The 26,406-nt window shown below is 39.5% G+C and overlaps 1 protein-coding gene across 28 annotated transcripts in view; it reads right to left on the bottom strand.

The window, feature by feature from the left end:
• Positions 1-26,406, bottom strand: part of MYCBP2 (MYC binding protein 2) — a 384,804-nt gene that overhangs the window by 105,659 nt on the left and 252,739 nt on the right. For 10 of the 28 annotated variants that reach the window (XM_008178543.4, XM_008178544.4, XM_008178547.4 and 7 more), the window contains 4 exons: positions 21,209-21,306; positions 16,032-16,148; positions 15,057-15,197; positions 1,807-1,881 (listed from right to left, as the gene is read on the bottom strand). In XM_008178543.4, the coding sequence (XP_008176765.1) occupies positions 1,807-1,881; positions 15,057-15,197; positions 16,032-16,148; positions 21,209-21,306 (431 nt within the window). The remainder of the gene's footprint in view (positions 1-1,806; positions 1,882-15,056; positions 15,198-16,031; positions 16,149-21,208; positions 21,307-26,406) is intronic. The other 18 variants (XM_008178546.4, XM_065593014.1, XM_065593021.1 and 15 more) reach the window with 5 other exon arrangements.

Below are 26,406 nucleotides of genomic sequence, written 5' to 3'. Positions count from 1 at the left end.
GTGACAATCAGAGTAGCATTGCAGACTTATTTTGCTTAGAACTAAGCAAGGATGAAGGACAAATCCGGGCCTGATCTGATGTTATACTTCTGAGATATGACGATTCCATATGTTTAGAGTTCCTAGAAAACCCTCCAACCTTCACTGTAAATGAGGAATACTGTCATGGAGCTTCCACTGGCTGTAATTTAATACAATTTCCAGTATACATGGAGATAATGGGAAGGAACACTAATACACACTTTATATCACAAAGAAACAAATATGTAGCAGTAGCAATGACCGATGTACTTTAAAAACAAGACGTGTGACCTGCATACAAAGACTATTTGCAAGTGTGGTTAATTTCTTTATTAAAATCACAATTTTTGCACTGTTCAGTTTTCAGCTCTATTTGGTGTTGATTCCTGTGTTTTGCACCTAGAATGTTATAACACCCCTCATAAAATGTTATAATAGCATTTCCAAGAAAACTACGGCAACTGACCCATTACACAGTATAAAGTTGTTCTGCAAAGAAGGGAATTTTCAATTCAAGTTGTGGCATTTTCTAAAGTAAATTGTTTCAAGGGGGAAAAAAGCCTAATGTTCTACAACTAGAAGCTAAGCATTTTTGTCAATTAAAGTTTCTATATATCTACAGAGCAGCAAAGCAGTTCAGTGTTGTTGCGGGGGGAAAAACAGTGAAAATGTACATTTTTAAGTCGCTAAACCAATATGCGTAATTATTTGAGAATCATTTCCATTAAAAAGATTCTATGGAAACTGCTGCCTAAAAAGCAACAATAGCCTTCCAAATAATTTACAAAAGCATCTGGGAGATATTTAAAACACTTAGTCATGTATAATGCAACTGGATATTTTTCTACGAATTATGACACTTTTGAAATAGATTAGTAAAGAAGTTAGTGTAGTGTTCCTCAGCATGGGTATTTTTAGTAAAAGTCATGGACAGGTCACGGGCAGTAAACAAAAATTCATGACCTGTGACCTGTCCATGAATTTTACTATATACCTTAACTAAAACTTGGGCTGGGGGTGCTCTGGGGAGGGTGGTCCGGGACTCTGAGGGTGCTGGGTGGGGTGGCCCGGGACCCCCTCTGGTGCCGTGTGTGTGTGTGTGGGAGAGTGCCAGGCAGTGGCGTGTGGCCCAGGACCCCACTGATACTGGGGGGAGGTAAGAGGGGGGCGGGGAGAGTTGGTGGAGCAGGCTCTGGGCAGCCCCTGAGCCAGCCGCACTGGCCACTGCAGAAGTCACGGAGGTCACAGAATCGGTCTCTTCCGTGACCTCTGTGACAGACACGCAGCCTTATTCATCAGCTGTGTTTATTAATATTTTTGAGCCGGCCCAGTTCATAGGGGGCCTATTATGTTCAATTTACTGATTTTTGCAATGGACTGGGGGTGTATAGCACTGAAAACAGGGAAAGAAAAGTTTAGCAGTATACCTTGTCTATAAACATAAGCAATTGGAAGGTTCTCTTTTTAATGTTAAATGGCCAACAATGCTTGTGAATACAGTATTGTAATTAGGATGTACTATACTTGAAAGAAAATAGTTATTTTTGTGTTGCTGGAGGTTCACAGTAACCATCATTAGCATTTTGAACTAATAATTTTTCAATCTAGAGAACAGTGAGATTAAAGGAGTAGATACACAATTCTACAGTATGCTATTTACATATCTAGCATTTCCTGCAAAAATACGTCAGAATACAGCAGACTTTAAAAGGTTATTTAATATAAATGTATTTATTAATGTAAAACATCAGGATACAATGTGACTGTTCTTGACAGTTAACTCACCTGTGGGGGAAAAGCTTTAGAAGTCCTTGAAAAAAAGTCCAAATCCCTGACTCCTTGGCTAGCATTAAAGACATTCTGAGCAACAAAGTTTAAAAAAAGACATATCAACAAGGAAATGGGAACAAGAGAACACTGGAAGAAGATGCTAGAGACATTGTAATTCAAATGGTCTGCATTCTAACATCAATATTAAAATAAATTGACTTTTTAAAATGAAGTCACTTGAGTCCATTGCTCACCATTGCAAATAATTTGTTAAACAAGAACAGATTCGTATGTCAAAAGCTCTAAACGGATGTAGTGTGTCATGCCATTTACTGAAATAAGAGCCAGACATCTGTTAAAGCTTGAGACTTGTGCAAGACAAACCCCACACTCCTGTCACAGTGAAACAACATATGTTCCAGTGCAAGCCAGATGTGTTTTATGACAAGAGAGTCTGCTGCTTTCTAAAGATTATTTGAGTGAATTAATGTGACATGGTTGAATGTGGACTTTCAGCCACCCAATTCATAACAAGAAAGATATATAAAGTATTAAGCGGTCTTCAAAATAGTTGGAAAACAAATTATTGCCATACAGTACAACCTCACTAGTATGCACATCTAAAATTTGCATAAAAATAGTATCCTCTCCTCATTATACCAGAAGAAAAACTAAAATAGAATGCGATAGGAGGGATTATCACAAAGAATTTATTAGTAGTACAAAATATACATTTACTAGTACATTATAAAATACAATAAAATAAATGCATTCTAAAATAAATGAATGAGTTTTAGCAAGCTGCAATTGCTGTCCCATTCAGTAGGTATTAGTGAGGTTCTACTGTACATTTTAAATAACTTTCACAATGCAGCTAGGAAAATATTCATTAATCTTCGGGGAAAAAAATAAAAACCTATTCTCACATTAAAATACAAACTTTATTTCTTTCCACTTCAAAGAAACTCTCCCTGCTCCTGTCATATGCAAGCAAAATTTCATCTCTATTTAATGCAGAGTGTTAATTAACTATCATCAAAATGAATCTATTCTGCAGCATCTCTTTGGAATAGCAACACTTATCTAGACTAACAAAACATGCTTATTATTAAAATCATGTTTCCTAGGCCTATTTTGACAAGGAAATTAAATGAAATCCTTGAACAGCAGTCATATTACAGTTTAACAATGGTATATAGGAGAAGTAATGAACTGTTTTAGATTACAAAAAAAAAAAAAAAAAGGTCATACAGAAAGCTTCTGACAAGTTTTTCCATACATTGTTTTTAACATATGTACAACCTTGGAAAAGCAATGTAAGCAAAAAAAAAAAAAAAAAACCACTAAAATAAACCATCTCAAACACAGATCAAGTTTTACTAACATGAAAAATCAAAAAACTAGAACAGAACAATACTAATTCTGACACCTTTTTAGAATACATTATATTCATGTAGTGCTGGAACAGGCACATTTACACACAAACAAGGTGGCTGATGTCCTTCCTGTTAAGGTAGAAAGATGAAATATAGACCCAGACTTTTGGCATGAATCTAAGAGAACTATTAAAGCCTATATTTGTCTGATCAGTTTATTTTTTAATTCAATTTATTCAATTTATATTAACAGATTGAATGTCTAATTTTGCCATTTATTCTCAATGTCTATTCTTAACAGAGAAATGCAGACTTTCCATACATAAAACATCATCAAAAATGATTTTTCTGGTGCTCTCTTTTGAAGTTGCATATTATTATGTTTGTGTTATAAAGCTGTAGGTGAATGCAATGAACACGAAATTATCAGCAGGAAAAAAAGCAATATAATGGCTGTGCAACAATGAATATACCAAATTTATGGCTTATAATATGCTGAATGCCAGTTTAAAGGAATATACATGCATGTGTATGTTCATTTAAAAACACCTAATAAAATTCTGCCAGATTGAAAACAATGTTTCCATTTTGAAGGAAAAAAAATTAGATTGACAGACCAGCAAACGCGTCACATTTTAGCCCTTCGGCTGCCATTTGTAGACTCTCAATTCCTATTTTTTCCTTTACAAACCAATTTTGAACAAAAAAATCTCATTCTTTACACACAATTTTTTCATTAAGATTTGAAAATATTTTAAATGCAAATTACTTAAATAACATTTTAGCAGAGAATTTGGAGAGAGTTTAACAATTTTAAATAATTTGAATTTTCTGAAGCAGAGTGTTGCAATCATTTTTCTATCTTAGAGTGTGCTTTTACTGTGAAAACAACTCTAAAATGACATATTGGGAATCAATTTTTATTGTGCTTCAATGATTTCATATCAAATTCCCTCAGATTACAAGATACTTTCCCCTCCCCCCCACTAAACTCTGCCAATTAAACCTGTGATCTGGAAGTTAAACCGTATTCTTTTCTTCTTATGCCCTGCCACTACAGTAAAGGTTCAGGAGGCCAAATTCTTCCTGCAGGGACACCTATACGAACCTGTTGGCTTACAACGGGCACAAGTGTAACAGAACAATGTCTGGCTTGCAGAAGACAGTTTTTCTCGTTAACGAATGAAATTTGAAATTAAGTAATTGAGAGACACACAAACACAGTATCACTCTTTAGAGCAGAACCACACTTGAAAATTATATTAATCTAGTTTCTCACAAGAGAAACCTAAATTTCTCCCCATTACATATTGTTCAATGGTTCATATATCTTTTTGTTATTAGTAATACTTTGTATTTATATAGCATCTTCTATAAGAGGGCCTCCAAATCCTTTCTGTACATAATAAACTAAACTTCACAACATCCATACGAATGAGGTATTATAACCATTTTACAATGAGAAAACCAACGTACAGGGAGATTAAGTAATTTGTCCAAGACCACAATCCACTTGGGCCAGAGCCAGGAATAGAACCATGGCCTCATGAATTCCAGATTCTCTGCTTTAACTACTTCTGCCCCTAAACTGAATCTTTTAATTGAAATGTGCAACATAATAGTGTCACCAATTACAATACTGTTCTTCAACCAAATGTGTTGCTGTTTCTAGTCCAAACCCCATTTTCTATGTTTTGAAGATGTATGAAAATTCTCTCCAAACTGAAATTTGGCATAAATATCTTAGCCCAGAATGACTTATCTCCCAATCATCAAAACATGTTAATTACATTTTTTAAACATAATACCTGTACAGATTTTAAAAACTTTACAGAATTTTTCTCTCTATAATTTTAAAATGACATTTTAAAAAATGAAATTTCACAAGTTAATATCCCACAGCATGCAGTAGTTCGATATTATTGTATGGCATGAGTAGCCCTGAGCAAGAAATGCTAAAATCAGTCAAATCATGGGAGTTAAAGTCTAATCCAAGTCTTCTATTTGCTTAACAGAGTCAAACCATAGGGTGGGGATGAATTTTCACTCTAAGTAGTGAATGAGGACGGTGTCTTAGCGCACACAGGAAAGCAATCTTTTCACATATACAGTTACATCATCTATAAATTCAATTAAAAATATCCAATATTAGGATAAAGAATTTAAACATAAAAAAGAATTTCAGAAGTAAATGTTCACCCAGCATCAACTTGGCTATACTGCACTTACAACATGCAGTACTGAATTAACTCTCCACTAAATAGGTAGTATGTAACAATTCATTCTTAAATTTAGTCATGTTCACAAAGAAGCTGAAAATGGTATATCATGGGCCAACCAAGCAGGAAAAGGCTAAGAGAAAATTATCCCAGTGCTCTGCAAATTCCTTTGCTCCGCATTCAGTAGTACATAAGAATGTACATAGTGATCTAGAATTTGGTCTTCTGATACCATAAAGTTTAAATGTGTCTCCAAAACTGCGAGCCTTTCCAAAGTCTGCCATGACTGCTATGATAATCCAGTTCACTCACATTTAACAAAAACCACACACAAACTCAAAGGAATGGTAGGATAGAACCTTCTTAAAATAGTCCCTTGTCTCTGGAACAATGCCCTAAAGGAAATCAAGAAGAGTCCTACACTATCAAGGGATGATGCATGATTCAACTTTTCACCAAAACACTCTCCAAATAACCAACTAGAGGAAAATATTAGCTTCATGTTTAAAATTATTTAAAAAATTAAAAAACAGTAATTCCCTTATCACCAGAGCTCAAATGGCATCAAAATGAGTCCACAGTCCTCTATCATAGAAAGTTTACCAAATATATTTCATCTCAACATTCAATTGCATGAATGTTTCTATTTGCCATGAATTTTATGAGTAAGTAACCTTAAACATAATTTGATGGTTCTTAATTTTTCATGTTCCATTGTTTTTGACATGTTCATTCAACTCTGAATATTTTATTGTGATAGCAGTGACATTAATCCTCTTTGGTGAATCACTTCTTTTGAGAGTGAACACAGTGTACATTCTACCAAGGAAGGAAAGCAACTTTGCTGTAATAGAAAACGGTCTTGAACTATCTGACAAATACTGACAAGCCGGAACTTGCTGATATAAATGCCTACTTTTCCAGTGATGCAAAATAACTTATAAACTGAAGACTGTTTTACAGAGAAATTATAAACACTATTAATTAACAATAAATAAGACCCTATTTGAATCACGTGACGATTGTACAAAATTTGTGGTTGTGGACAAGCCACGGAAAGTCACAGAAAAGTAATAATGTACCTTATTATTTGCAGTAATAAGGTCCATTATTACTTTTCCGTGATTTTCTGCTGTGGGCCGCCTGGGGCTGAGAGTGGAAGCTCCTGCTGTTGGCAGCCCATTGTCAGCCACCTGGGGGCCGAGAGGGGGGCTCCCGCTGTTTGCCGCCTGGGGCTGACAACAGCTGCCCGAGGCTGACATTCAGGGCTCCCACTATTGGGGCAGCCAGGGCTCTGTCAGCACTGGGCACAGCGGGGTTCCCGCTGTCGAAATTGCAGGGTCTGCAATTTCTGCAATATTGTGAATTAAGTAGGGCCTTAATAATAAATTATAAATAATATCATCAACTCCCTCACTATGAGTGATTAACACGAAATCCTGTGGAGATAGTTGTATTTCATAGTATTAAGTACTGAACTAATTGAGTAGAAGTATAGAACCACTTTTTAAGGTTAAAAATAATGTGGGTTAGCTTTTGAATAAGTCTTAAAATGATAGTTTCCACATATTTTACTTCTATGGATTCTGCATCAATGTAATTCACTATGCCTGTTACCATAATGTCAGGCAGTGGACTGTTGGGAGAGAACAAGTTACTTACCTGCACAGATGTTTTGTCCCTATGGGTGTGCAGCTGTAGGATGTGTGCGTGCCTGTGTGCTCTCTATGGGTCCCCACCTGTGTACTATTCAACCCTGTGCTCTAGAGCAAGGGTGTACAGAGAGGAGTGGACCCACTACTGTTCCAGTTTCTTAACTATAGAGCCTAGAATACTCTGCAGCAGAGGAAAAGGAATGATGGAGATGGAACACCCAACATCTCAAAAAACTCAAGTTACTGTGCACGTAAGTAACCTCTCATCCTTCTTCAAGTATATGTACCTATGGGTTGCTCCACTGTAGGAAACTCCCAAGCAATAACGCAAATGGAGTTGGGTGTTGAGGAGGCAGATCCAACATGGTTCGGACGACAGCATCACCAAAAGTTGCTTCTGTCTTTGATGCAGGTAGAATAGCATAAAGTTTGGAGAATGAGTGAACTGATGACCAGGTTGTGGCCCTGGAAATTTCCAGTATGGGATCGGCCTTAAGAATGACTATAGCTGTGGACTGAGCTCTGGTAGAGTGGGTTGTCACTCGAGGAGAGGGGACCACATCCCAGTAGCTTCATAGTAGGCCAGGGTGCAACCCGAAACCCACGCTGTGTGGAAACTGACTCTCCCTTCATTCTTTCAGCAAAGGATACAAATAGTCTGGGCAAAGCCCTAAAGGTTCTTTGCCTGTCCAGATCAAAAGGCAAGTGATTTTGTAATATCTAAGTGTGGACACTAGCCTGTTCTCTTGAGACACTGGACTTAGGGTAAAATAACAGCAAATGGCTATCCTGATTGATAGGAAAATCTGATGAGACCTTCAGCAGAAACTAAGGATGGTGGCACAGCAGAAGATAGTATATGGTGGCTTGGCTACCAACTCCCTGAGTTCTCCTATCCTTCTGACTGAGGTGATAGCTACCAGGAAAGAAGCCTTCAGAGAGAGATGAAGGAATAAACAGGTACTAATAGGCTTGACTAGGGGGTTTCTTAACACATTGAGGATTAGACTGAGGTCTCATGGAGGTATGGGGTTCCAGACACAAGAAAATAAATTAGATAAGTCCTTAATACATCTTGCTGTGGTAGGGTGGGCCAAAAGGCCCTCAATAGGGAAATGGAAGGCATACAGCTACCAGGTATACCTTACCAAAGCTCACTGACAGTCTGTGTGTTTTTAATTTCAGCAGGTAATCAAGGATCTTCAAGAAACTTCAGAAAAAGATACAGCATGGCAGGAGCACCAGAAAAGGAAGCATTTCCACTTCTACCATAAATTTTATATGTGGGAGTCATCCGACTGCTCAAAAGTACAGCCTGGATTTCTGCCAAGCAACCTAACTCTAAACGAGAAAACTATCAAGGAGCCAGGCCTTAAGGCTCAGTGACATGACGCTAGGATGGCTCAGGGTGTCGGAGTTCTGTGTCAGGACATCTGATCTCACAGGGAAGTGTCGAGGCATCGCCACAGACAAATGAAGTAGATCCGAATACCACACGTGTCTTGGCCATGAAGGTGCTATTACCATGGCCCTTGCCTGCTCCTGCCTCAATTTGATTAAGGTCATGACAATTAGTGGGTATTGGATGGTAAGTGCAGAGAAGGAGGAGGAGTCAGGGAAGTAGTAGAAGATCCCCTAAAGAACTGCAGCTGCCTACCCCAATGGTGCAGAAGATTTGGTATTTCACATTTGTTGGATTTGCAAAGAGATCCACTCTAAGGTGGCCCCATGTTTGGCAGATGCTGTGAAAAACAATTTGTTGAGCTCCCTCAAGTGGTTCTGATGGAAGCTCCTGCTCAAGGAATCTGCCACAGTGTTTTGGAGGTGTGGTAGGTTAACCGGAGATCTCTATGTGGTGGGCAATCTACGATTTCCATAGTTCTAGTGACAATGCATAAGGACCAGGGTTTGTTGTATTAATTTAGATGGAATATATGGGCTAAAGATGTTAATATAACCCAGTCACACTGTCCAACATTAAACAGTGTTAAATAAGGTTCGGGGTTTGTTATACAGAGACCACAGCCTTAACACCATGGCAAATGAATAATTAAACATCCTATTAACCTTTTATTAAAGATAAAGAAGGAAAAACAGTTACCACATTTGAAATGTACAGTATAAAATAAGATTTCATTTTAACATCCCTTGTTCCCTTTCCCTTTAGAGGAGAGAATTTTTAGAAGGAAAACCCCCTTATCTGACAGTCTCTTAGACAGAATTAAAGATGGTACTAAATATCCTTTTGGGGAAAAGAGAAGAAATTAGCTGAGATGAGCTGGAGCTACTGTTGTTAAGGTTAAATTCTCTTTTATCCCAGATGGTGTTGGGAATTCAGCTGGAAGTAGCAGAGGTGGTGATGATATTTGGTTGCCTCTCTCTGGCCTGATCAGACCATCTCTCAAAATTAGAATGACGAAGGCTGGAGTCCCAGGAGATGGTGGGGTTGGCCGACATGATGGTGAAGCTTGCTTGCTTCAGGAGCCTCTTCCTGTATTTCCTATTTCCTTCCTGAACGCTCTTTCTTTAAGGATCCCAAAAGGGACTGGTGAGTGGAATTCATCCCATCATTATTTTGTCAACCAATTGGGCTAATATAAGAACCTAAGAATGGCCATACTGCGCCAGACCAATGGTCCCTCCTGCCCAGTTTCCTGTCTTCCGACAGTAACCAATGCCAGATACTTGAAAGGGAATGAACAGAACAGATAAATAGTCAAGTAAACCATCCCCTATCAACAACTGACTGTCAAAGGCTTAGAGGAACCTGGAGCATGGGGTTGCATCCCTGACCATCTTGGCTAATAGCCATTGATGGATCCATCCTCCATGAACTTACCTAGTTCTTTTTGGAACTCAGTTATACTTTTGGCCTTCACAACATTCCCCCAGCAATAAGTTCCACAGTTTGACTATGAATTGTGTGAAGAAATATTTCCTTACATTTGTGTTAAACCTGCAGCATATTAATTTCATTGATGATCCCCAATTCTTATGTTACATGAAGGAGTAAACAACACATCATTCACTTTCTCCATACCATTCATGATTTTATAAACTTCTGTCATATACCCCCTTAATCATCCTTTTCCAAGCTGAACAGTCCCAGCTTTTCAATCTCTCCTCAAATGGAAGTTGTTTCATACCCCTACTCATTTTTGTGGCCCATCTTTGTACCTTTTTCATTTCTAGTATATCTTTTTTCAGATGGGGCAACCAAAACTGCATGGAGTATTCAAGGTGTGGGTGTACCACGGATTTATATAGTGGCATTATGACATTTATTGTCTTATCTATTCCTTTCTTAGTGGTTCCTAACTTTCTATTAGCTTTTTTGACTGCTGCTGCACATTGAACGGATAGCTATCCTCCAGTCATTTGGCACCGAAGCTGATTTAAATGATAAGTTACAGACTAGAGTTAATAGTTATGCAATTTCACATTTGAGTTTCTTCAGAACTCTTGGGTGAATACCATCTCATCCTGGTGACTTATTACTGTTTAATTTATCAATTTGTTCCAAAACCTCTTCTAATGTCACCTCAATCTGGGACAGTTCCTCAGATCTGTCATCTAAAAAGAATGGCTCAGGTTTGGGAATCTCCCTCACATCCTCAGCTGTGAAGACCGATGCAAATAATTCATTTAGTTTTTTCACAATGGCCTTATCGTCCTTCAGTGCTCCTTTAGCATCTTGATCATCCAGTGACCCTACTGGTTGTTTAGCAGGCTTCCTGCTTCTGTCGTACTTAAAAACATTTTTTGCTATTACTTTTCGAGTCTTTGGCTAGCTGTTCTTCAAATTTTTGGCCTTCTTAATTATATTTTTACTCTTCATTTTCCAGAGTTTATGCTCCTTTTATTTATTTACCTCACTAGGATTTAACTTTCACTTTTTATATAGGCATCAAAGATATTTTGTGGACTGCCCTGTTACTTTTTGTCTTGCCTTTTTAATGTAGTTGTGTTTTCTAATGCCATCTCCAAAAATTAGCCTCTTCCCCTTGTCTTCATTACTTGAGCCTAGATGCGTATTGGCTGGATTTTTGTTACCATCCCCAATAGGCCCTTTTTAAAGTTTAAAGCTCTCCTTGTCAGGTTAGCCAGACGATGTCCAAAGATGCTCTTCCTAGTATTTGATAGATGGAGCCCATCCCAGCACAGGAGCCCTCTTTCCTGGAACATGAGCTTGTTGTCGAAGAAGCCAAAGCCCTCTCACCAACACCACCTGCGTAGTCATGCATTTACTTCCATGATTCGACAGTCCTACCCCAGGCCTTTTCCTTCAACAGGGAGGATGGACAAGAACACCACTTGCACCCCAAACTCTCTTATCCTTCTTCCCAGAGCCACAAAGCCTGCAATGACCCACTCTAGGTCATTCTTGGTAGTATGGTTGTTGCCCACGTGAATAAGTAGGAAGGGATAGCGGTCTGAGGGCTTGATGAGTCTCGGCAGACTGTGTCACATGTTCAGTGCAGACGTGGTGGAGAACTTGTCCTGGGGTAGACTGGCTCTAGTAGTTAGAGAGTCTAGAGTATCTCCAGTAAAATCTATTTGCTGAAGGTGTGGATTTTCCAAGGTTGGTGCATAGGCCCATGGACTGAAACAGGGCTAGGACCTTCTTGTCTGTCAACTGTTGTGGGGTGGCCCTTGAGGAGCCAATCGTTCAGACAGAGAAAGATTGCTATATCCCTCTGATGCAGGTGAGCCATGACTAACAAGAGGATCTTTGTAGAGACCCATGGTGCCACAGAGAGGTTGAAGGGAAGGAACCAGTACTGATAATGTTCTCTGCCTATGCCAAAGGAGGGGTGCATAGCAACATGAAAATACGCGTCCTGAAGATCAAGGGCAACAAATGAATTGCTCTAATTTTGGGGTGGGTTACTGTAGTCAGAGTCACCATCCTGAAATGCTGTGAAAGAATGTAGGTGTTCAGGTTTCTGTGGTCCAAGATTGGCCTCCAGTCACTGTTTCTTTTGGGGACCTTCTTCTGACAAATGTTGGGAGAACTAGATCTGTTGTATCCAGACACAGGAGGGAATGGACTCCTGCTTTAAGAGACCTTCTGAGAGGGGTCCCTGCAGAGGGAAAGGGAGGAGAGTTGCAGAAAGAATGGAGACCTCCCTACCTGGGACTTCCTTTTGACAACCTAGACAAGTGTCACAAACACCCCCCTCCTGTGGATCTGCTGATCAAACCCACCATCCCACCCCATCTCCCTTTGGGCACCACTATCCACTTTATTTCTTGGGAACTTATCACAGACATGTGAATCCTAAAGATGGTGTCTACAAGACTAAAATCGACTGCATAGGAAAGTGGTGGCCTGGTATTAACACCTCATCGTGGGAGAAGGAGGACTTGTGTGATGGAAACGGCTCTTCCATTGGTAGCTGTTGTTCCTCCTATACTACTTCTTGTGTTAGGGAGACATGATACCAGTGACTGAACTTGTGGTGCCAGTGGTGGTTATGGCACCGACAGGTATTGCAAAAATGGCCTCTTCCGGGCCCCATAAGAGGCTAAGAAATTCCGATAGCCTCATAGTGCTGCCAGGTAAGGGAAGGGACCCCGGGGTATTCATGTTTTGAATGCCTGGGGCATCTTATGGGTTCTAATGAGTCCTCCTTGCGGTACACTTCAAGAGGCATAGGGTGGTAAGATAGTGAGTTAAAGCTTTGCAACAAAATTTCTGAGTCCAAAGGCAAGACCCCTAGGTATTGGTGCTGGGTCCAGTAACAAAGGCCAAGAAGGTGATAGACAAACTGAAGAATGGATCGGTACTGGAAGGTTGGCTCCTGCTGTCAGGTGTTGATGACAGAGAGCGTAGCAGTATTGGAGGGAAGAGTCTCTTGGTGGCCCTTAAGGGAGGACTCTGGGTCCTTGGAGATTAACTGATTCTCATGAGAGAGGAATCTCATGAGGGTGTTAGAGGGCTATGGTAGTGGATAGTCAGAACTGGGAGTGGTACCGGACCCTAGGCAGGCACGGTAACCAAGCTGGCATCGAAGACGGCACCAAAGTGGCGCTTAAAATCATATCTCTGTGCTCTGAATGCATACAACCCAAAGAGGATAGTACTGGAGAGGGAGCAGAGGTTCAATAAGAGCTCAAAGAGAATGTCAATACGAGTGCCTTAGGCTTTTTGAAGCCTTTCATTTTAGCACAATCTCAATGCCTGGAAGATGCCACAAACAATACTGGGGATGGTACCTCATGGTGCTTCTTACTGGCAGACTTACTGGGGTGGAACATCATCTTAGGTGGTATTGATGCCTTGGCATTGGGATTTGTTGAAATCTTAAATGGTATCTATTATTGGACATGACGTTTCCCTGCAGTCAATTCTAAGGGGTGACTTATTCCTTCTTCTGGACTTGCTTTCAGGGGAATGAGGCTCTCTTTTCTTATAGTGCTGTGTCTGAGGCAGCCTTGGTCACCTGTACGGCCTGAGAGGATGAGGCCAAAGTAGGGGGGAATTGGGACCCTGTGGTCCTTAGGGAACATTCCAACATCACTCTTCTTTCTTTGAGAAACCTGCTTTTAAACCTCATGCCAACCTTGCACATGGACGGGATGTTTGAATGTCTGAGACACCAGTGATAGCTTGAGTGTCTGTTGCTCCATGGGAAACATCTAAAGCAAGTCTGGAAAGGTTTGAATCCTGGGGCCTTTGGCATACCCCCGAAGTTAGGCCACTGAGCAAAGTGACTGAGGAATCTGTCCTAGCTGGACATTAGGGGAAGGAGTGGCAACACACCCCACCCCCCAAGCCAAAACTGTATTAAAGTAAAAACTAAATACTAAAGTAAAATAAAGGCAAGAGAAGAAGCTTCTAGGAAGCAGTGGACACCACAGTTGCTTCATCTCAAGCTGCAGGCATCTGAGAAGGTACGGAAGTGGCAGCAGGGCCTCTCCTCCCTATAAACTCTTGCTCTGGAGCTCAAGGTTGTATGCACAGGAACGGATACTACTAATTTAAATCTCAGACTGAGAGCACCCAGGCGAGTGCACATTCTACAGTGGCACCCATAGGGACATATACTCGAAGAAGACTGTGTGTTTACAGATACTTCCATTGATATGATTTCTATTGGGAAAGATCCCAAAATAAAGGTGATGTTCTGTCATCCTATGATTTTATTGGCAAGAAGGAAAAATCTAAAGGTTTTGGTTTCCTAATGTAACTGATGTACACATTTAGATACTATGAAGCAAGAGAAGGAACTGTCTACTTTCAAGTTCTAGTGCTTGTGTTTTTCTTCTTAAAGCTACACATCTACATTTTGCTTATTGTTATTATAAATTTATTAACATGATTTTTTTCCTCAAACTTTGGGAAAATCTTTTGATGGCAAAACATTGCTGGCTAATGTGAAGACAACTGTGAAATCCATGGAGACTGATCAATGAAAAAGTAGTAGAACCTAAAGAGCATTCCAACAGTGTAAAATTTTTACTCCCAGTAACACCACTATTTCACCTGAGTTGGCTTATCAATTGTACTGCATTGCCATAAAATGGGTGTAATAATATTCTGAAAAAGACTAAAAGGACCCAAACATGAAATGAAAAACTCCTCCCCATCTATAAAACAAATAAATATTAAGCTAATGTGTGCAAATCGCAGCCTCAATGGGCAGTGTTATGAATAATTAAGTTTAAGACTTGTATAAAAAACAATTGGTGCAGACCACATACTCTCTAATACGATTGATCCTCTGTGCAAAATTATAGTCATGGCCCCTGCTTTGTTGTTTGTTTCTTTTTCTTTCTTTTTTTTTGGGGGGGGTGGGAGGGGGAAGAGAATGTTTAGCATAAAGGGCCTTAACCTTTCTACACTCCACCCTCATTACACAGTAGCCCTGAAGAATTCAAACAAATATAAGGCAATATGTAGTACAGTGTGGTTTACCTCAGGACTGAACAGTTGCAGCCTTAATTAAAGAAAACCTTGTAATGAGGACAGAGTGTACTGCTAGTATTCTTCAAAGGCACCTTTTACTTACATCAACAGGGACCAGAAGGCTCTTGCCAAGATGCTGGTTAAAAGAGAGGCACCAGGCTTCAGTGTAACCATTCATGTTAGGAACATACTTCTTTATTGTTTCATCATTCAGTCTCAGCCATACACCATCATCATTGTGGATCTATGGGAAACAAGCAACAAAAACGAGCCATGCCTTCCTGCAACTAATACATAGCTAGCAAGGACTAAAAGATTTCAGACCAGGCAGCAATGGGTAACATTAGAGGTAAGCTCTTTGCTATTATGGTAGGAGATATGGAAAGATAGGGAAGAGTGTTGAGGAATTTAAAGCAGCAAAGAATGCCAAAACAGTATGAAGAATACGTTTTAAAAAGCTAAGTTGTGAAAGTCACTTGTACTAGGCAGCGAAAGTAAAAAGAACCACTAGAAAAATTCATTAAGAATTAAAGTCAGGCCTTTCCTCATAAAAATTACTTCTCCCCACCTTTCACTTTTATGTTGCATCAGCACCACCTTGGCTTTTATAACTTCAGTTAAATATGAAGTTACATTATAAGGACAGTACATGCACAATTACTCACAATGTTATGATCTTTCAGAAATATAAATGAAAGATTCATGAAAATACTTTCTACAACTTCAAAATTTTAATGTAGTGTTTAATATATAGATTAAATGTTAGAACAGCCAATCCCTAGAGATACCATAGCAAACGTTTAACATAATGAGCTTTTACTATTACTACTCCACTTCTTCAGACTGCAGTCTCAAGGTTTGTTGTAGGAGTCTTAAAAAAAGTAAATAAATAAAAATAAGTAAAATAACATCTTGAAAAACTGGACTGATGTAAAATACAAAAATCTAAATATTTGATGCACATTTGTTTAAATTACAGATAAGGCAATGTCTATACATGAAAATTAGATCATTTATTTACATAGATTATTTACATCTTCACCCCTTTTTTTCCCAACAGCAGTTTCTTATGAATTACCTCGTCAATAAAAGTGATGGATCCATTGACTTTCACTATGCCTATTTGCTCACTCTGAAGGGAAGGGTGGCTACGGATACGAAGCCCTGCACTGTCCTTGGCCACAAATTTGCGAACCTAAGAAAGGCAAAGGCAGACAGTAAGGAAGAAAAAAATTGGAAGAGAATTCTCAAGAGTATACAGAAATAGGTTCAACAGATTCTGAAATGTTACAGTGATAAGATGGCAGTCTCAAGAGTTTGTTGCTAGTTTCCCATGGCTGCTGTATAAAGCTTCCGTTTTTATTTATAACGGATAAAAAAATCTTATAGCAAAACTATGCTCAACTAAAACAACATCTATTATATGAACGTAAGAACATCAGAAATTTCTATGAATTATCTTCACATTTTATTTCTTTAAAGTTTCAATGTTAGTTTTTTTTGTTTTTTTTTAAACAGGTCCATAAACCGCAGCCCAAGATCACTATAGTTTCTATTTGGTGGAGCATCTCAACATTACAGCTTTGGTGAAATATTGTTTCTAATTGATATCTGTCAAAATTTGGCTAAATGATGTTTCAAACGCCAATCTGAAGCCAGTAGCTATCCCTCATTGTATCTGTGCCATAACCATCCAGTTGTTTACCCCTTCCTCATAGCAAGTTTACATCAGGCCCTCCTTATTGCTGTTTTGATTTGCAATAATCCCTATTGCACCCAAATCTTCTTACTGCCATTCTTCTCCCAACCTACCCCACTATCAGATTTCTCCCCTATGCTGGGTGAATTTAAACTCTTGAAGCTTAGTGGTTTAAGATATACATACAGTCTAAGGAGTATGTGTTCTTCCTCACTCTTGCAATCTATATTTTAAAACTAAGTTTTCCAGCATCAACAAACTTTTCATGTAAAAACTGACAATACTGTAACACAAAATCTTTACTGACCCTTTGAATCATGTTGATAAGAAAAAAAGTATTAAAGATATTTAACCCTTCTGAAGTGCATTAATCTTCTTTTTAAAAGAAACTATATTAAGTTCCTAAAAGTATTAGTAACACTTTTTACAAACATTTTCATTTGAAAAACTCTTTATAGAAAATAGTAATAAATTAAAGCAAAATATGATCCTTACATCTTTTCTGTACATCTATTTCCTTCAAGATACTATATTTAGCATTTTGTTCATATTAGCAATCCTCTCCCTTAAGGGATCTAAAGAAAGATCTCTCTTCCAGCAGGCAGCACAAAGGCCATGTCTACACTATCAGCTAAATCGGCACTGCTGCATTTGGCGAGTCTAGTGAAGACATGCTAAGTCAATGGGAGTGCGCTCTCCTGTTGATGTCTGTACTCCACCTCCCCAAGGAACCGAAGCGATGTCTATGGGAGACGCTCAGTATAGGCACTGCTGTAAGTTGACCTAAGTTGTAATTCTCATAACACCACTGATCTTCATAAAATGCAGTGTTAATTCACTACTGACAGCGTCCCCAACTTGTTGCCAAAGCTATGGGAACTAGGATTGCTGTATTAGCACCCAAAAAGTGAATGAGTGCAACGATTCAAATGGTAGACGGGTAAAATCTTGGAATTACAGATTTTAGTTCCAGGGAGACACAATCTATGATGGATTTAACACTATGGCTCAGAGATATGCAGATGACTGAGAGGTTGTTTTCCGTGCAGCAGCCAATTTCAGGGTTTCTAACTGTAGTTAGAAGTAAATGAGGTTTAGAACAGTTGACAGACTGAAGGAACTACAATATACTACAGATTAGGAGGCTCCACTGATTCAGCAATGACCTCCTCTTTGCCCATGATGCCAGCCACAATGCTCTGTTAGTCTCCTTTTTCCCCCACTCTGCCCCCTATGTACTGAATGTCCTCTACATCAACCAGTGCTCAAGCCACAGCTCTTCTCTTAATTTAAAAGTTATTTCTGACCAGTCACTTCTTCCATGGAGCCCACAAGAAGTGAACCAAATAAAATATTCCAATAACCCCTTCTTCCCTCCGTCCAAAAAATCCTCAAATTATTTCTTCCTCTGAGGACTTGTATACACTATGGGGGCAAGTCAACCTAAGTTACGCAACTCCAGCGATGTAGCTTAGGTCAACCTACTGTGGTGTCTACTCTCCTGTCAACTTACCTTATGCTTCTCGTTCCAGTGGAGTACCGGAGTTGATGGGAGAGCGATCTGCGATCGATTTAGTGGGTCTTCAATAGACTCACTAAATCAACCCCCGCAGCATCGATACCTGGTAAGTGTAGACATGCCCTGAGCTTCCAAGTGGAGCCCACCATCTGTCTGTTTCCATTATATCGTCTCCATTTTGCGTCTAGTACAGTGTCAGGCACATTGTCGATTCATTGAGTTTTGTTCCATATTGATTCCAAGCCATATCCTCAAGTATGAAAGTTTTTGCTTGTTTTGTAAAAAGGTGCTATAAGTATTTTGATGTTTTGTCCAAAACAGCTCTAGGTTTCCTAAGCTAAAGAAGCTTATGTGCTCATGAAAAACAGGTCTGGACTGTGAATCAATCCCTATCTACAAGTATGTTCTGATCATTGAGTTTAACGGTCCTCAAACTATTATCTGGACTATTTTTGGAGAACCATGGCCTCCAACTCAAGTGTGTAGCAAGAAATATCAATATTTTTTATAGGACCACCTGTCAAAGTGTACCATCCACTGCCAGAGCCCTGCTGTTACTCATTCTAGACAAATATTTCCCTGACTTCCTGTTTGGGGCTGATACAAACAGGTCTACCTGAGGTTCCTGCAGCATGGAGGATATCCAGTAGAAGGTCTTATTGTTCAGGCTACAATTCCCCTTAACTCATGGGCTTCCTCTAGGTGTGACACAGTTAGCATAAGAAGTTTTTCTGCTGATGAGAAGAATGTCCTTGCTTCCAATATTAGAAACTGACTTCTTATTCCTCTTTTCTGGTATCCTACATGAGTGCACAATCATCAAAATATGTTACTGTACCAGTTTGGCTGCCCTCAGATCCAGTCAGTTACTGATACTGTTCTTCTCATGGTTGCACCAAACATACTGAAGCAGGATCCACAGGTTGCATCTATCCTTACGGATTCCCTTGATGGAATGTAGTGTGGAATTTCTTGCCTATTCAATTACTCTGATCACCACCACAATCGTAGAAAAGTGGTACTTGTTTTGAGTATCCATATGGTCAAGGACTGGATGAAACTGACACAACCTTCACTAACAAAGATTTAGAATAGAAATCTGGACCTTCTATTTTAAATACCAGAAAAGGAAAAATGAATTCAGAATCATGTCCTGTCACCCATGTTTCAACTGCTTTGGGGTTCACGTACATTTAGGATTAGTCATTTGGTTTAGAAATTGGAAGATTCCATAGCTTTTCTGCAAAATATTTTATTTTAATCTTTTCTGGTTCCAGTTCTTTACTGTTAATTAGACCAAGCAAGATTTCCACTGAGAATGGACTGTTTTGTCCAAAATAAATCTCTAGATTTCCTCAGCCAAAAAGGGTGATCTGCTCACGAAAAACAAGTCTGGACTGCAAATCAATCCCTATACAGAAGGAATGCATCCCTATATAGATTAGTATGCTTTACTACTGTCAGCACCCTGTAATCTGTCCTTTCCTTCTGCAACCTCTTGCAGTCATTTTTATAAATTTTATTATTTTCTAAAGAAACCCTTGACTCAGTCTAAATGAGACAAAGAAGTGTCTCTCTTCAGCAGAAATGAAGTAATTAAATTCTCCCAGTGGCAGGGTCATGAAGACTGATAAAAGGGTCTGCATTTGCAACTAATGACATTTCATGCACTTGTTGAATGCTTGGCAAACCATTCAGATTGCCTAATATCTTTAGAACCATGAAAAAGATGGAGGACACCTCAAAACAAAATGCTAAAATGAAGATGAATAAAGATTTCTCTCTGTGGCACATAAAATGTGAGGAGGAGCACATCTGTAAATTTCTGGGGCTGTCTTGGTGGCTTTCAATTCTGCAGAATCTGCCTCAATGGATCCAAGATGAAGTCCAGAGCAAGTTCTTTGGATATTAGTTTGAGCAAACATTTGTCAAAAGTGATCCATGACAACAGCAAGGGTCATTCCCTACCCCATTGGGTATCTAGAACAGTTGCTTTTTCCCTGCTCACTCTTCTCTCTCTCAATTGCTTATCTCCAGTGCACTTCACAACATGGCAGATGCTTGAATTTCTTCAGCTAGATTGGTAGCCACATTTGCAGCCACAAGTCTAACATTACACCAGAAATAATGGAATACTTAAGAGTGCATGGACGTGATGGGGAGGAAGATAAGGGGGATGGGGAAAAAAGGAGGAAAGAAGGAGAGCAGCATGGTAGGCAGGTGAAATGACAGAGAAGACACTGAGGGAAGAAGGACAGAGAAATAGCCAACAACCAATCGGCATAGGAGAAAGAACATTTGTGTAAAAGCTGTAGAGCAGTCTGATGACATCAGTGGATATAGGTTCCTGCTGAAACTGCTTCTGCACTGGCTGGCTCACATCTCTGGCCAGTTCCAACTTGAAGTTCTCTTTTTCCCGAGCTCACAAGGCTGAGGGAGGGAGAGTGAGTGTGTGTGTGTGTGACATTTCAAAATCTTATGTGAGCACGTGTAGAGAGTTGGGCAATGAGGGAAAGTTATAAATTACAGATAGGGTATGTTTAAAAAAGGGGCTTGGGGAAGAAATAATTTAGAGGAGAAAGAATAGAGAAAATGTGAGAGGAGGTAGAGAACACAATTCAGGGAGAGGGAAACAGACAAATATAAGATTTTATTTCCAGTGACAGAGAAGAGAGGATTACTAAAACATAAATGTGGAAGTCTCTCTAAATTCTTTTGTGTCTCATATAAATCATAGTGCTGAATAAAAACATTACCATTCCTTTTGTAAACCGTCTCAGTGCTGTGTAATGACAGGCGTGGAGTCACCAATGATCTGCATGCTTGGGTGTCAAACCACATAGAAGCCAGTTACTGCGTGAGTTTGCAATTTGAGGAAAAGAGGTTAACTAGAAACACGTTGAAATTCCCCTCCTTTTTTGTGTGTGGGCATTCAGTACATAAAGGTGACTTGCAATTAGTCTAGTTTAGAACTACCATTTTAACCCACCAAAATATACAAAGAATCCAAGTTATTTGGATTCTTAGTTCTCCAAACCTTGTTTGGTTGAGGTTCTGCTTTTGGTTTGACAAGCTGCGTTCCAGGTGGTATCATCCCTTTTGGAGGGTCTTTTACTTTCACTTCTAATCCAGCATCTGTAAATAAACAAGAATTAAAAATGAAAAAGTTAAACAAAGAAAAAAAGACCATTTTAAGGGGATAGATTTCCACAAGAGATTAATTATCCATCATTATTGGCATGGTTAGGTACTATACTATTAAATGTTATGTTGCTCAGTCAACATAAAATTACTACTGAAGGTCCAATGCAGTATAAATTGCCTCAGGATACGAATACTTAGTGTGCTCAATTGGCTAAAATAAACCAGCTGATTTTTTTTTTTTTTTTTTATTCCTTGGCTGAGGGGGGGGGGGGGGGAAAGGATGGGGGGAAGGGGGGAGAGAAGAGTTTCTCAGAAGTAAAGTTAATAGACACAGTATATCTGGCAGTCCCACCCTGTAGAATGGTCTTCCCCATGTAGTTTTGAGATTAATTCAGCAGGGCCCACCTCCTTTTATAACTACCAGACCAGTGAAAGCCTGCCAAAATTGGCTATCCTGAAGCTGTACTAATATTAAAAACAAGTGTACTAAGACACTACAAATATAATTATCTACAAGCAAGGAAAGAGAATTTGCAATCTATCACAGGGTGACTAGCTCCTTCAAGAAGTAATAGGTCCAGGCCCACCTATGATTCCCTCTGTTCTCCTCCCAGGTGGGGAAAATCATCAGATACAGGACACGCACGTCATGTGGCTAAATCAAGGTGGAGATAAGAGAGAACCCTCTAGAAACTGAGAGCCAGAGGGGGAGGAGAGAGGGCAGACAGCTTGGAAAGGAGAATATCTGTCTATCAGCACAGCCCCCGTAGGAAGGCTGTGGGCTGCTGAACCAAGAGGAGATCTGTTAAACAGAGCTAGAACCTGGCTACTGATGGGCTGGGGGAAGCTGGCCTTAAATCACAGTATAGGCCCCAAGAAGGATGTGGGACTCCTGAACCAAGGAGAAGAGACTTTGCCCAAGTCATAGCACAGGCTCCCAAAAAGAAGAAGAATTTGGAACTGAGGGGACAAAGTCTGTATCCTGAAAAAGACAAAATAAATAAGAATATTTGAGTACTTAAGTATTCTGGCCTGTGAACAAGTTATTTCAAGAACCTCGGAAGCTGAGGGTGAGGTGCCTGCAGGACCACACCATGGCACAAGGTGTGTGCCATGGAATGGCACCAGGCCAGACAATCTGAATGAGATTCCAGCTGCAGATTGGTAATTGAATTGGAGTAAGCTTGAAGGCCATGCTTTTAAGAATTTATTAATATGAGGATCTTCTGAGAGGAATTATCTGGGTTGCTTGTCTTCACTACCCGCCCGGATCGGTGGGTAGAAATCTTGTCGGGACGCAATAATCGATCCCCGAATCGACACGCATACTCCACCAGCCCAGGTAGGAGTAAGCGCCGTCGACGGGGGAGCCGCGGCGGTCGATTTGCCGCCGTCCTCACAGCGGGGTAAGTCGAATCAGATACATTGAATTCAGCTACGCTATTCCCGTACCTGAATTTGCGTATCTGAAATGGATCCCCCAGTGTAGTGGGGGACGTAGCCTAAGTAAACTGCCCAAAATCACACAGGAAAATCTACTGATTCCCAGGTACTTACTACCTTCTCCATATATCCTGTACATCTTAGTACTGACCTTTCTCATCAACAATCTGCCAAATTCAGTTTTGGATGGATTTGGATGCATTATAGGTCCTTGATTTATGAGAGTGGTTCTCAACCAGGGGTACGTGTACCCCTGGGGAGATGCAGAAGTCTTCTAGGGGGTACATCAACTCAGCTAGATATTTGCTTACCTTTATAACAGGCTACATAAAAAGCACTGGGGAAGTCAGTGAAAACTAAAATTTCATACGAGTTGTTTTATACTGCTTTATATATGCTGAAATAAAAGTACAATATTTATATTCGAATTTATTTATTTTATAATTATATGGTAAAAATGAGAAAGTAAGCAATTTTTCAGTAATAGTGTGTTGTAACACTTTTGTATTTTTATGTCTGATTTTGTAAGCCAGCAGTTTTTATGTGAAATGAAACTTGGGGGTACACAAGACAAATCATACACCTGAAAGGGATACAGTAGTCTGGAAAGATTGGTAGCCACTGGTGTGACTGTACCCCATAATGCTTTATGGGAATATGACATAACTGGAATATGTTTTGTGCTGCCTGTGCCATGTAACATATCTCTGTAAAAGTTATGGTCTACTAGATCTATTCATCCTATTTGTACACACACATCATTTTGTACTTGAGGTTAAGAATATTGGCTGTATACTTGCTTGACTCCTACGTAAGCTTTGTGAGGCATTTGGTCAGCTTCTTTAGGAAGGAATACACAAGGTTAAGTGCCTGATCAGGAAGCACTTGGGGAACAATGCATTTTGGAATGCTCCAATCCACATAAGAAGTCTTCCTGGAGACATACAAGATACCATGTGGACAATGGCTTCTGCCTGTAAAGACTGAGTCATGCCTGGATATGCGACTTGCCCAGGTGACTCCAGAACTCCATCTTGGAGCTGGACTTTACATAGGAGTGAGGAGGGGGGTCTCCACCCAAAAGAGAAAGTCTATTTAAACCCCTGGGAGACCCCTCCATTTTGTCTTCAGCTGTCTAAAGAGAGCCTCCCCACCCCCCAGCATACTTGGAAGAAACTGGAACAAAGGGGTGTGAGTGATTGCTGGACCCAGGCTAAAAGGAGATTAGTCTGTAAAAGGGAGCATTCTGGAACTGGTGAGGATCTCATCTGTATTCAGTTTGATTAGATATAGATTTGCGCATTTTATTTTATTTTGCTTGGTGACTTACTTTATTCTGTCTGTTACTACTTGGGACCACTTAAATCCTACTTTCTGCATTTAATAAAATCACTTTTTACTTATTAATTACCACAGAGTAAGTATTAATACCTGGGGGAGCAAACAACTGTGCATCTCTCTCTACCAGTGTTATAGAGGGCGAACAATTTATGGGTTTACCCTGCATAAGCTTTATACAGGGTAAAACGGATTTATTTGGGTTTAGACCCCATTGGGAGTTGGGCATCTGAGTGCTAAAAACAAGCACACTTCTGTGAGCTGCTTTCAGGTAAACCTGCAGTTTTGGGGCAAGTAATTCAGACCTTGGGTCTGTGTTGGAGCAGACGGGAGTGTCTGGCTCAGCAAGACAGGATGCTGGAGTCCTGAGCTGGCAGGGAAAACAGAGAGACAGGTGGCAGCTCCCAGAGGGGTTTCTGTGATCCAACCCGTCACAACTGGTTTAGGACATCTGGGCTTTACCAGGACCCGTGTTCTTATTTTAATTAGATTTTAAAACCATTGCCTTGTTGGTCAGCTTGGTATAGTTAGTATTACTGAAAATTACTGAGATTTATTTCTTGCGATAATCTTGGTAGCAGTAGATTAAAGGAAATGGATATGGAAACAAAACATTATTCCTGGCTATCAGTGACCTTGCAAGGTTCAACTGTGAATTCCTGTCTCTCCAAAGGCCCATACACTGTGAGGAATTGGCCACGCATGCTTTGGCTTAAGAAAATAGTTGCCGACTGTACGAACTATTGCTAAGGTCTTCATTAGTGGGAGAAACACTGTTCTCAGAACTCACATAACCGGCATTTCTTTTAAAGTGTAATTGAGAATTTTTTAAAGAAGAGACCAGTTTGGAATCTCAAATCAGCAAAAGAATCTCTAAACAGACTTAAAAAAATACCAATTACATTTTTAAAAGAGTTCATGTACATATTAAGTCTCCATGACTGTGCACATCTTCAATGAATCAATTTGCTGATTCCCACTCTTATCAAACTCAAGCCTCTCCTCATTTTCATGGTTCTCCATAATGTCATCCATGTTTACATTTCTACACTTATCTTCTCCTACAGTGCCTTCTCTCTCTTCTGCCTGTTTCCTTCCCCCAATCCCATTTCCACACTTCTTTTTTGCTGTACTTTTGAGCCTGAAATAACATATTCACGATTATACACAAACCAACTACTCTCCCCGAAACAGACTACTAAATTCACCTATTATGAGAAGTATTCAGGTTCTAATGGCTAAGGCTCTTTATTTTTTCCTTGAAAATGTGCCACTTCCAAAAAAAAAACCTGAATAAAACATCAAGTTTAATAAGGCAGCGTGAAATTTTAGACACATTTTAATGAGCATGATCAACCTAACAGTGCTTTATCAACTTCTAGCAGTGTTTCAATTCATACTTGTAGAAACAGGGCATTTCTATTCTCATTTTAGTTTGCTGGGTCACTTTTTAAATCTCCAAGCATTAAAACACAACCAATTTTAATAAAAAAAACTTCTTTGAAGTTCTACAATAGATATTTCATTCAATTGTAGTAGGCTGTATATATCTGATTCTCTAAATACGAATGTAGGAAGTATTGGAAGGTTATTTTACACTACTTTAAAGAGTTTTGCAATTGGCTGGCTGATAAAAACAACCATTCTGCTCCATGCAGTCAGGCAACTCCTAGGGACAACTCACTTTCGTGTTTTTCAAGCTCCATGCTTCTAGTACAGTGGCAAAAACCAATCATATGCAAGATGAGCATTCACTTGGTCTATCTCAGATAAGCATTTACAATGATGCTTAATGGGTGCACAATACATTTCCTTCTTAATGTTGTACTTGATATTTTGTGACAAATTTACATGGTCACATGCAGATCTCTTAAAAAAATGTTGTGGATATCTCTTAAAAAATATTCTGCATGATCGAAAACAGCAAAAAAACCGAAGTTCAACCTGTGATTATACCAAGAGAAGAAATTCTGAAGATTGGCCCGGAGCCTGCCAGATGTTGCATCATAAATATTTACCAAATTAATTTACATAATTATTTAATAAATACCTCCTCCGCCCCCCAAAGGCTCTTATACCAGTAGAAACATGACAATTTGCCCTTTTTAGCAGATACAGTCCATACGCAATCCTAGATATATGAATATGAACCCAGCAGAGTTCACACTGGTGGTAATGAAAAACTTGCAAATTTTATCTAATATAGACATATTCCCTTCAAATTCTGTAGTATTCCCATGTAGACTTCCCTATACTTTAGCTACAAGACATAACTAAACCAAAATTATAGTAGTATTCAAGGTATCTAAG

Source organism: Chrysemys picta, chromosome 1, assembly GCF_011386835.1.
Source record: "Chrysemys picta bellii isolate R12L10 chromosome 1, ASM1138683v2, whole genome shotgun sequence".
NCBI lineage: Eukaryota > Metazoa > Chordata > Testudines > Emydidae > Chrysemys > Chrysemys picta.
This window is presented reverse-complemented; position numbering and strand designations above follow the sequence as displayed.